Source organism: Pimephales promelas, chromosome 5, assembly GCF_988280905.1.
Source record: "Pimephales promelas chromosome 5, fPimPro1.hap1.1, whole genome shotgun sequence".
Lineage (NCBI taxonomy): Eukaryota > Metazoa > Chordata > Actinopteri > Cypriniformes > Leuciscidae > Pimephales > Pimephales promelas.
The window spans coordinates 42,557,175-42,570,783 of record NC_142773.1 but is presented as its reverse complement, the minus strand read 5'-3'; the positions used below and the strand labels follow the sequence as shown (position 1 = coordinate 42,570,783).

Genomic DNA, 13,609 nt, shown 5'->3' with positions numbered 1-13,609 from the left:
TTCATCTATCTACATATCTATCATCTACATCCATCCATACATCCACATATCTATCATCTACATCCATCCCTCCATCCATCCATCCATCCACATATCTAGCATCTACATCCATCCCTCCATCCCTCCATTCATCCATCCATCCACATATCTATCATCTACATCCACCCATCCATCCACATATCTAGCATCTATTCTACATCCATCTATACATCCATATATCCATCCATCCATCATCTACATAGCTATCATCTACATCCATCCCTCCATCCATCCATCCATCCCTCCATCCCTCCATCCATCCATCCATACATCCACATATCTATCATCTACATCCATCCATCCATTTATCCATCTATCAATCCATCCATTCACCCATCTATCTATCCACATATCTATCATCTACATCCATCCATCCCTCCATCCATCCATCCATCCCTCCATCCCTCCATCCATCCATCCATCCATCCACATATCTATCATCTACATCCATCCATCCATCCATCCATCCATCCATCCATCCATCCATCTGAGAAGTCATGAGTGATGTTGGTTTACTCACCCTGGGGTCCATCATACTTCGCTTTCTTCACTGTGGATAACAAACACAGGAGTAACCGTTAGCATTAGACGAATAATGATCAAATAAAAGAACAAAGACAGAGTTCATCTCCAACACAATGAATCTAGACTTTGGTGTTTGTATGTTCAAAAAAAGTGTATTTGACCGAGAAACTGTCCCACTGCGAGAGTAAAACTATACATATGTGAAAGAAGACGAGCTCATGAATTATAAATGAAGTCTCTTCATACAGAAGTGAGGGGATTTCTTCACACTCTCGCTCTCTCTGCACAGTGATGAAGTGTGTGTGTCTGCATTATTGATGCCCGCTGTAGCACATGGCATGCATTGCAGAGGAACATTAATATTCAAACCCACTCCGTACGCCCATCCGACCCGTACCCAAGCTCATCTCCTCTTCCTCAGAACACCCATTACAACAGGAAGTGAGTGTGTTTTAAAGCCATGAGTCAGCCGGACTCTACACACACACACACACACACACACATAGAGATACACACAAACACACCGAGACAGACACACACACTGCTGGTCCTCTATAAACGCTTTGTGTGGTTTTCATCTTCACTCTTATCTAAAGTGAGTTGCATTCTGGGTAATCATTCCTCTAGTGCTGTAGCGGTGTCTGTGCTGCAGTGATTCTGATTCCGGCCAATAAAACCATTTGAAGAGATTAGAGAGCTTGCGTTAGTTACTCAAGAGAGCAATTACACACTCGTGCCCACACCAGCGCTGCAGGATATGACATCAGAGAAGGATGACGATTGAGCAGATGTTGCGAGACGGATAAATATATTATATTCCGGGTCATCTTGACCCACAGCACACAGAAACACTGATTAAACTAAGAGGTTTAAAGGGTTAGTTCACCCAAAAATAAAAAATTCTGTCAGTATTTACTCACCCTCATGTTGTTCCAACCCCGTAAGACCTTCGTTCATCTTTGCAACACAAATTAAGATATTTAAGATATTAAGATCACTCCTCTTCTTGAGGGACTGGCTCTTGCTGTCCTCGAAAAGTCATTAAAGACATCGTTAAAATAGTCCAAGTGACTACAGGGGCTCAATCTTAAGTTTATCAAACGACGAGAACACTTTTGTGCGCAAAAACAACAAAAATAACGACTTTATTTCAACTATTCGTTTATTTCTCCCTCTGCCGCGAGTCAGGTTTCTAGTTTAATAGCGTAAGCTTCTGTTATTGTACGTCACACGCATCACACACACATGACCAGCGTCGGCCAATAGTGAGCCTACGTGTGACGTAGTTCTACGCGATTACACTACGTTAACTGACTACAGGCTCATGGAGAAGGAAGTGAATAGTTGAAATAAAGTCGCAATTTTTGTTTGTTTTGGCGCACAAAAAGTGTTCTCGTCGTTTGATAAAGTTAAGATTGAGCGACTGTAGTCACTTGGACTATTTTAACGATGTCTTTAATGACTTTTCGAGGACAGCAAGAGTCATTCCCTCAAGAAGCCTATGGACTGTATGCAGGAGCGATCTTAATATCTTAAATATCTTAATTTGTGTTGCGAAGATGAACGAAGGTCTTACGGGGTTGGAACAACATGAGGGTGAGTAAATACTGACAGAAGTTTCATTTTTGGGTGAACTAACCCTTTAACTTTACTATAATCCGGCTGTGAGGAACACACTTCTAGACAAAATAACCTTAAATTTGGTTCCATGTCGTTTTTGCCAAAATAACTTGCGAGATGTATGATATTCCATAATGAAAGTTACAAGGTGTCTTCACTCATTTCATTTCTTTGTTGTGTAATTGATGACTAGTCTATTCTTGGTCGATGGTTTAGACCATCACGCTGTTGGATGTCTTTTAAATGCAAAATTGCTGCTTGGTTTTCTTGAAATTGTGTAACTATTTCTCATTTAGGGTCATGCAAAAGTGTTGTATGAAATTTCTATCACGATTGTGATTAATGGGTCAATCTGACCCGCAATTTTCATGGTTTAAAGAACAAACAATTCCAAACAATTCAAAACCATCATGGTGATCTGAAGTGTCTCAGCTGATGGAAACAATCCATTATCTACCAGATTTATTATATCGGCCAAACATTTTTTATCAGGCCGATACCGATAACATTAAAAATGAACATATGAAGAGTTCAGATGCAAAAGCCTCTAAATGCCATTTGAAATTTTCTTCTAAAATGACAATTTTTATCAAGCTTGTGTATTTAAGTTCAGTAATTTCACTTAAATGACAATTAATAGGTAATCTTCATTGCCATTTAAGTGAAATTACTGAACTTAAATATACAAGCTTGATAAAAATGATCATTTTAGAAGAAAATTTCAAATGGCACTTAGAGGCTTTTGCATCTGAACTCTTCATATATGGGCCGATACCGATATATCGTGCGTCCCTAGACACTGAACATAACAATCGTACCCAGTAGCTTAACGTAACGCAAGAGTTAGGAGACTATTCAATTTGTTCAAAACTCACTGGAAGCAAAACACAGACAACGAAACTTCAGAGCATGAGGAAAAAAGAAGGAATGTCAACAGGGAATATTCCAAACCTGTGTGATTTCCTTTCTTCTGAAACACACAAAAGGAGACTTTTCAAACAATAAAAGCATACACTGACCAGAGGCTGTCAAGAACAAAATAGCACTACAAAAGTCCATAAGACTGATATCAAATATTAAGGAAACCATACAATAGCAAGGAGGAAGGATTGGACCAACATTTAAGCCGTGGGACACAAGAATCATCATCCAAACACAATAAATGCTGGTCTTTCCAGCAGGAAAAGAAAAAGCCTGTTTTCATCAGCAAATTCCTGAGAGTAAAACACTGAATGCTGTTATCAGACTCGCTTGATGGTTTTTTTTTGGGGGGGGTTCTGAGTCATCGTGTCTCTTTTCGGGGTTTTCCTCCGCAGGGCTTCCGGTGTCTCAGATGAATCCGGATGCTTCTTTCTGTCCTATTACATCATCAGCAGATAATGTCATTCATCAGACTCTTCTCCACATTTCCTTTCATTTCATCCCTCAGAAACAAACAAGAGTTTTCGCAGTTAAAAATACACTCATTCATTCATGTGCTTTACTCTGAGAAAGAGTGCTTGAGTAGAATATCATTTGTAAATCTGAGAGTGGATGGATGGATGGAACGACAGACAGACAGACAGACAGATAGATAGACAGATAGATAGATAGATAGATAGATAGATAGATAGATAGATAGATAGATAGATAGATAGATAGATAGATAGATAGATAGATCGATAGATAGACGGATGGAAAGACAGACAGACAGACAGATGGATGATCAATGCATAAATGGATGGATGATGGATGGATGGATGGATGGATGGATGATGGATGTATGGATGGACAGACAGATAGACGTACAGATAAACGGATGGATGGATAAATGAAGGTAGACAGACTGATAGATGGATGGATAGACACAGACAGAAGACATGAAGAACCGATGAAGAACCGCTGAAGAACCGATGGAGAACTGATGAACTGATGAAGAACTAATGGAGAACTGATGAAGAACCGATGAAGAACCGATGGAGAACTGATGGAGAACTGATGAAGAACCGATGAAGAACCGATGGAGAACCGATGAAGAACCGATGAAGAACCGATGGAGAACCGATGGAGAACCGATGAAGAACCGATGGAGAACCGATGGAGAACTGATGAAGAACCACTGAAGAACCGATGGAGAACTGATGAAGAACCGATTAAGAACCGATGGAGAACTGAAGAACCGATGAAGAACCGATGAATAACCGATGAAGAACCGCTGAAGAACCGCTGAAGAACCGATGGAGAACCGATTAATAACCGATGAAGAACTGATGAATAACCGAAGAAGAACCGATGAAGAACCGATGAAGAACTGATGAAGAACCGATGGAGAACTGATGAAGAACCGATGGAGAACTGATGAAGAACCGATGGAGAACTGATGAAGAACCGATGGAGAACCGATGAAGAACCGACGAAGAACTGATGAAGAACCGACGAAGAACCGACGAAGAACCGTCAAAGAACCGATGAAGAACCGACGAAGAACCGATGAAGAACCGATAAAGAACCGATGAAGAACCGATGAAGAACCGAAATGGAACCGATGAAGAACCGATGAAGAACCGAAATGGAACCGATGAAGAACCTATGGAGAACCGATGAAGAACCGATGAAGAACCGAAATGGAACCGATGAAGAACCGATGAAGAACCGATGAATAACCGAAGAAGAACCGATGAAGAACCGATGAAGAACCGATGGAGAACCGATGAAGAACCGATGAATAACCGAAGAAGAACCGATGAAGAACCGAAGAAGAACCGATGAAGAACCGAAGAAGAACCGATGGAGAACCGAAAGACGTCTGTGCTGTGCAGCTCCGCCTCAGACTGAGTTACGGCGAGGTGTGCAGATCCATCATCTGGTGTTTCAGTGAGGGCAGTTAAACAGACCCGAGTAATATATCAGCACAGAGGCAGATCAATGAAGAGGACGCTGGATCCCAGAACCCAGGAAACTACTGCTTAATAATAGCTCAAAATCATAAATCACGGCCAATATAAATAATTCAGAGTTGGATCTGTTGCCCACAAACAACGCATCGTAATCAATGACTCCCAGGCCCCATTTATTCACCACAGAGGAAAACAACCAGCTGACTGTGAGGAAGAGAATCAAGCCAAGAAGATAAAAACAATTCACAGATGCAGTGTGTGTGTGTGTGTGTGTGAGTGCATTTTACAACACAAGAACGCTTGAAAATGTTCTCATATAATGAGTTTCAGCTGAACACTGAGAAGTAATGTGTGTGAAATCGAAACACTCACTCTAAAATCGAATGTGCCTTTTGAATGGGTTATACACACAATACGAGGCAAATGCTATAGTTTCTCCTTTATAACTGAGTCTGAGAACTCCATTATGTCCACTAAGCTTCTCCTAAAACACAAAACGAGTCACAAATGTCATAAAGTAGGAGTTTAGAGCCGTAGAATCAATATGAACAGCAGCGCAAATAATGAAAAATTTGTTGAGAAACGTTTGAGTTCATATTGAGATTTCTGCCTTCCTCATTATTGCAAGCGTTAGTGTTCTAGTTATTATGAAGTCCATAAAACCGCTTGTGGGAAAGTTTGGCAACGGAAGTGAAGCAATCAAAACTAACTTTATTCTAGAGCTGCTGTAAAGCCTAAACAGTCAGTTACGGTAATTTCAATTATCACAGTAAAGCTGCTTTGAAACAATCTATATCCTTAAAGGAGTAGTTCACTTTAAAAAAAAAAAACCTTTTGCTGATAATTTACTCGCCCCCATGTCATCCAAGATGTCCATGTGTTTCTTTCTTCAGTCGAAAAGAAATTAAGGTTTTTGCTGAAAACATTCCAGGGGTGTGTTTCCCAAAAGCATCGTTAGCCAACGAAAACCATCGTTCCAACGAACATTCGGAAACAGCATCGCAAAGTTGGTTTGAACGGCAGCTCTCGAGCTGTGGTTAGAGGCATCGTTTCTATATTGCAACACATTTGGACGTAATAAATCCTTATCTTGAGCAAAATAAGCAAGCTGACATTCAGTACAACCGCTGCCTTTTATTTAGAATACATACAAATGTCATTTACGTTTTTTAGTTTTTTCAAAATATTTGAAGTAACATGTTTGAAGAGTGCGCATGTGCGAACGTGCTCTACTATGTAAGAACGAGCCTGGTAATAAAGCAAAATAACTGAGAACAATTAGAAAAAGTCCTCAGATGACATGTCTGTAATTTATATAAAACAAATCTCGCGTTAATTGGAACTCAAACAGTTTCATTAAAAGTAGTTATTACTCCACCACGTGCGAAACCGCGAAACAGGTGTTGAACGATACTTTGCGACAGTGGGTTTCGGGAAACAGTCGTGACTAGCTAGTTGATTTCTCCAACGATGCATTGTACTATGCAGGATTTTTCTCCATATAATGGACTTCAATGGGGTCCAAACGATTCAAGGTCCAAATGAGAGTTTCAGTGCAGCTTCAAAGGGCTTTAAACGACACCAGACGATGAATAAGGATCTTATCAAGCGAAACGAGCGCTCATTTAATAAATAAATAACAAAGTTTAAGTTTTATAAGCTCAACTCTCATTTGTGACTCTCCTGTTCGAACTCGTTCATCAAAATGAATGAATCTTTTTCCGAGTCAATTAGTTTGTTTCGTTCATTGAATGAACCAAATGACTCGGAAAAAGATTCGCTCATTTTGACGAACGACTTCGAACAGGAGAGTCACGAACGCGCATCACAGAACAGAGCAAGGCGAGCATTTGAGCTTATAAAATGTAAACTTTTATATTTATTTATTAAATGAGCGATCGTTTCGCTAGATAAGACCCTTATTCATCGTCTGGTGTTGTTTAAAGCCCTTTGAAGCTGCACTGAAACTCTCATTTGGACCTTGAACCGTTTGGACCCCATTGAAGTCCATTATATGGAGAAAAATCCTGGAATGTTTTCATCAAAAACCGACTGAAGAAAGAAAGACATGGACATCTTGGATGACATGGGGGTGAGTAAATTATCAGCAAAAGTTTTTTAAAGCATAATGAGCAATGAAACTCCTGAAACACATTACTATCTGTGAAGCCTTTGCTTTTTCCAGAGATGTTTGACTGAAACCCGGAGGAGTGATGTTATCCGCCCATGTCGACTGCTAAAGCGTGTTCAACATTACATAAGTGTGAAACACTCCTACATTGAGCTTCCGTAGAGGGATGCCAACACCTCCGACATCATGCGAGTTATATCACACAACAGCAGAAAGGTTGAGGTATTATGTAATGCGTTCATTTAAGAAGTGTTCAGAAATCATTACACAAACTGTTAAAGGTTTTATAGATACCCAACACAAGACTCTCTGCTTGATTCAGTCATGCTCCACACACACACACACACACACTCCTGTAATGAACATCGATCCCACACCTCACATCAAGAATACGAGTTTCATTCGTCTCAGGGCTAGCTCTAAATCACAGGGAGCGAGAGAAGGTTGAGACCCAGACCAGGGAATATATGAAGAGTTCAGATGCAAAAGCCTCTAAGTGCCATTTGAAATTTTCATTTTTATCAAGCTTATATATTTAAGTTCAGTGATTTCACTTAAATGGCAATGATAATTACCTATTAATAGTTATTTAAGTGAAATTACTGACCTTAAATATACAAGTTTGATAAAAATCATCATTAAAGAAGAAATGGCATTTAGAGGCTTTTGCATCTGAACTCTTCATATATACTGTATACACTCACCTAAAGGATTATTAGGAACACCTCATTAATGCAATTATCTAATCAACCAATCGCATGGCAGTTGCTTCAATGCATTTCGGGGTGTGGTCCTGGTCAAGACAATCTCCTGAACTCCAAACTGAACGTCAGAATGGGAAAGAAAGGGGATTTAAGCAGTTTTGAGCGTGGCATGGTTGTTGGTGTCTGAGTATTTCACAATCTGCTCAGTTACTGGGAATTTCAAGGCATATTATTAAGTATGCTGATGATTCTGTGATAATTAGCCTTTTGCAGGATCATGAAGAGGGCCATGGACCAGTTTTGGGCAATTTTGTCTCATGGTGCAAGGACTCATATCTCCAACTCAATGTTTCTAAAACCAAAGAAATGTGTATTGACTTTCGCCGTAACCCCCCCAACCACAGCTCCAACTTTGATTAATGGCATAGCGTTAGATGTGGTAAGACAATACAAGTATCTGGGTACCATTTTAGATGACAAATTGAACTTTGACACAAATACAGACTATATATGAAGAGTTCAGATGCAAAAGCCTCTAAATGCCATTTGAAATTTTCTTCTTTAATGATGATTTTTATCAAACTTGTATATTTAAGTTCAGTAATTTCACTTAAATAACAATTAATAGGTAATTATAATTGCCATTTAAGTGAAATCACTGAACTTAAAGGTATAGCGGAGGATTTTCTTTTTCCGGGTGGGTAGTCTATAGGCTACGTGCTCATCCCTATGTAGTTTTCACTTTCATGTGTATTATGTCGGAGTTACGGTTTCAGCCATTCCTTTGAAAATGGCTGAGGGTCGAAAGAGAAAAAATGTTTACTAAGTGTATGATAAGAAGAGAAAGGCCGCAGAATATAGAATCAAGACCAGAGAGATTTTGGGTTAATATCACATGCTGGCGTGCGCTAAAAGCACAGGTTGGGCTTCTCACTGATGCCGCAGTCGCGAAGATTCTACCAGACAGGTAAAGTTTGTCACGCTATTTGGAGAAATCCATTTAAAATCACTAGTAAAAGTTAATGCAAGCTACAATGCTAGCCCTGGCACGAGTCATGCACCGCATATAGACACGGTAAACATCTCAATTTGTCTAAAGTAGCCTTTTGTCCAAAATGGTAAATGGTATCACGCTGAAATATTCTAAAATCTTGTGTGTTTATTATTACACAAATGCAACAAGCTACTTCTCCATATGCAACCATGTATAAAAATAACGTATTAACAATGAGAGATATTAGGTTAAGGACCAACGTAATAGCACTGCTTATATGTTGCTATGTAACGTAATTGCGATTTGCAAAATAGTTTCCTCAGAACGTATTTCGTGTGATACAGGGTTGCACATATCATGTCTTGAGTCCTCGGTCACTCAATCGATCAGTATAATAAGTAAATAAAACACGGAAGGGCATTTGACATGTTGTCTTTTTTATGAATGTTTTTTAGTTAGTTTAGAATTTGCAGCAAGGCGTATAGACGTTCCCTAGCTCTCGGGAGCAAGAGTGTTGTGTTTGTGCATGTGCATTTTTTTTTAAAAATTGGAGAGGGCGGGTCTTCTCTAAAATTCGGAAAGATCCTCCGCTATACCTTTAAATATACAAGCTTGATAAAAACGATCATTCTAGAAGAAAATTTCAAATGGCACTTAGAGGCTTTTGCATCTGAACTCTTCATATGCAATAAAGCTAATCAGAGACTTTTCTTTTTAAGAAAGTTGAAAGGATTTAATGTTGATAGATCCCTTCTGAAAGCTTTTTATTCATCTTTTGTTGAGTCAATTGGCTTTATGCCCAGCTGCACTACTTCCTGAACTTCAGCCAGCTCCTTGTTTCCTGTCTGCAATTATTGGTCAAATTGACCTCAGTTGTCATGGCAACAATAATCAGACACACCTGAATTAATCAATTTGGCCAATAATGGCAGACAGGAAACAAGAAGCTGGCTGAAGTTCAGGAAGTAGTGCAGCTGGGCATAAAGCCAATTTTAACCTTTTCTATGATCTGCTGGTTTGGCAATTTGAGTGTAATCAATCAACAAAAACAGATTGGGAAAAACTGTAAGCATATGTCGGAAAATAATTGGTACTGATCCGAATAGCATTGAGCATACGCATAAGGTCAGAGCTACACAGAGGGCAATGGCCATTCTGGCTAACACCACTCACCCACTACACTCAGAGTTCTGCCAGATCCAATAGATATTTGAAATCATTTGTACCATTAGCTGTTGATTTTCTCAACAAACTATTGGACATGTTATTTATGTTTTTTATCTATTTATTATCTCATGTTTTTATCTGTTTTTGTGTAAATGTGTATGTGTTGGCTACCTGTTGTGAACTAAATTTGCTCCTTGGGGACATTAAAGATATTTCAAAAAAAAAGAAGGGAAAAACCAAAATGAAAATAGGCGAAAATGCCTTGTTGATGCGAGAGGTCAGAGGAGAACGGGCCGACTGATTCAAGCTGATAGAAGAGCGACTTTGACTGAAATAACCACTCGTTACAACCGAGGTATTCAGACAACACACACAACCTTGAGGCGAATGGGCTACAACAGCAGAAGACCCCACCAGGTACCACTCATCTCCACTACAAATAGGAAAAAGAGGCAAGAGCTCACCAAAACTGGACAGTTGAAGACTGGAGAAATGTCGCCTGGTCTGATGAGTCTCGATTTCTGTTCTCGATTTGGCGTAAACAGAATGAGGACATGGATCCATCATGCCTTGTTCCCACTGTGCAGGCTGGTGGTGGTGCTGTAATGGTTTTCTTGGCACACTTTAGGCCCCTTAGTGCCAATTGGCCATCGTTTAAACGCCACGGCCTACCTGAGTATTGTTTCTGACCATGTCCATCCCTTTATGGCCACCATGTCCCATCCTCTGATGGCTACTTCCAGCAGGATAATGCACCATGAATCATGTCAAACTGGTTTCTTGAACATGACAATGAGTTGACTGTACTAATATGGCCGCCACAGTCACCAAATCTCAACCCAATAGAGCATCTTTGGGATGTGCATCCAACAAATCTCCACATTTCCAAAAGAATCTCCAACATTTCTAAAGAATACTTGTTGAATCAATGCCACGTAGAATTAAGGCGAAAGGGGTCAAACACAGTATTAGTGTGGTATTCCTAATAATCATAATAATTTTAGGATGAAATATAATCCAGGTGTGATCTTGGCACTACTGAGAGAGCAGCTGTAGTGTGTGTTATTTACCTTACTGGTGCGGCACAGATTCAGAACGAGCTAATTCAGCCTTGCTGGATTACATTTTTTGGCTTTTTAAAGATGCATAAGAAGATGCACTACAGAACACATATTGCTTTCAGAGCATGTACACACAACGATGTCTTTGAGGCACTGACAATCAAACCTGCACTGTACTGGTCATAACCCATCATGCGTTTATTATCGACATCGCTAATGTGGGTGAAGCCGAAGAGACGTGACGCCCTGAAAGATCCCACCGGTTGGAGCGTGACCAGAATGATCTTCACCAGAAATGTCATTTCATCAAGCTCACACACCCACACACTCGCACAGGATTCCCTCACGAGCTCATTTCGCACGCCGCTCTGGAGATTTCCCACAGTGCACTGAGCAATGTGAGCAAACTAACACATTTCAACATATCCTATCCTTAAAGTACTGCGACGTTCTACATTCAATTCTAACATCCACTGGTTGATTAACAGGTGAATGAATATAAACACTAAAAAGAAGCCAAACACCAATGAAAAACTGCATTAGTAAGACAAAGCTTTGTATCATGGTAAAGCGCCGGTACAAAACAGTCCATTTTTTTGGTCCAAAAAATGTCCTACAAAACACAGTGACTATTTTTTGGATATGCACCATATATTTACATGGTAAATCAAGGGATGGGGAATCAATACGATTGTACTATTATAGTGTATGTCCAAAAAATGTGGTATGCCATCACTACACCACTGTACATGTGGTCTTTTGGACATGCACCACAATAGTACCATGGTATTCATGCACTATCCTCTGAATTAAATACCATGATATTGTCCAATGGTGCTACAACAGTACTTTTTATGAAGGATACCATGTATGTAGCAATCAAAATGCCATGGTACTTATTTGTATAAAGCAAAAAGTACTATGCAAATACAATGAAGAAGTCCCATGAATATGGTGATGATGATAGTACTTATTGTAAGGCACTCGTTAAGAACATTCTGTCCCAACAAAGGGCAAATATAAGCCTCCACTCACCCCCGACGCACAGCAGAGACATCGCGCCGCGTCGCGTCGACCTCCGCCGGAACGGGACAGTCCGTTTACGTGCTGTGATTTGATTCAGCCGCTTTCCCTCAACACACAGCCATGACTACAGCTTTTTTCTAAAAACAATCGCATACATAAACAGACTAACTAACAGAAAATGTTGATGTGAAGCACTTTTCCTCTCAGTTTATCGGGCGTTTAGCGCACTGCCATCTTGCCTCAGCACCAGCGCCGCGCGGACAGCTCGCGCGCACTAGCGTGACGTCACGCTGATGAGAAGCAGACCGGGAGAATATAAAAATAAATAATAAAGAAAATACGTGGGACTCCCTCAAAATCCGCATGCGGAGCAGCGCCTACATGCGGAGATTACATAACAGACATTGCAGAACAGAAGCATTCAAGTTTAATCATCCATGCAATACACATCATGATGGATTCCAGATATATGGGAGGCGTGTACATTATTAAAAGGATAATTTACACACACACACAAAAAAAAAAAAATACCAGACAGGATTTCTCTGTAGTTTTGGATAAAGCCTCTGCTAAATGGATAAATGTTTATTCATGTTGCATTACCAATGTCTCACAAACCATAGGTTTATTTTACGCAGATAACACTGCAGCTATGGCAAGCCGTTTGGGCATATAAAAATTATTTCTTTCTTTCTTTCTTTCTGCACTGAAAAAAATGTGGAGTAGGATTTACTTGAAAAAAGCTAGGCAACTTTTTCCACTCAGAAAATGCTAGTAAATTTACAAAGATTTGCCAAGTAAAAACCTAAACATATTTATCTTTACATATCCTAAACATTTATCTTTACATGTCCTAAACATATTTATTCTTTAATTAGAAATCTTCAGTTAACATTTACTTGGAATATGGAATTAAGTAAACTTTAATTTAGTTAAAAGTAACAAAGAATATAATAACTTGGCTAGTAAAAGGTTGATTAATATCGATTTAGTTGTAATTTCCTTTGCATTAAATTTCACCCAAACAATTTTATTGAATTATACCAGTCATTTATAGTAAATGTTTTACATAGCCTATCTAAGTAATTTTTACTTCATCATGTCAGATGTTAAGCATGATGTGAATGCAAAGACCTCAATACTTGGTAGACAATACACAATGACGGTAACATTTGATTGATCGTTTTTGTGTTTGAATGGGTCATTTTGAGCAGAAAATTTTGTCACAAAATGGCAAGTTACTAATCCTGACAACAAAAGCAATGATAAAACAGTGTAAATACAGCTGGAAACCAGTGAACCTCATTAATTATTCAAGGTCCAGTGCATGATGGGAACCCCAGTATCAGAAAAGTTGAGTAATTTTTACTTTATTTTATTGAGTTCATATTTATGCTTTCATTTCTACTCGCTTGAACTAAGTACTGATACGAAATTTACTTAGTTTTTTTTTATTATTATTATTC

General features: G+C 39.3%; 1 protein-coding gene across 1 annotated transcript in view; it reads right to left on the bottom strand.

Annotated features, from left to right (window-relative positions):
* Positions 1 to 12,441, bottom strand: part of LOC120471303 (protein unc-13 homolog A) — a 72,725-nt gene extending 60,284 nt beyond the window's left edge. The window contains exons 1-2 of the mRNA XM_089131596.1: positions 12,153 to 12,441; positions 560 to 589 (exon numbers count right to left, since the gene is read on the bottom strand). Coding sequence (XP_088987722.1) covers positions 560 to 589; positions 12,153 to 12,174 — 52 coding nt within the window. The 5' untranslated portion in view covers positions 12,175 to 12,441. The remainder of the gene's footprint in view (positions 1 to 559; positions 590 to 12,152) is intronic.
* Positions 12,442 to 13,609: the final 1,168 nt, after the last annotated feature.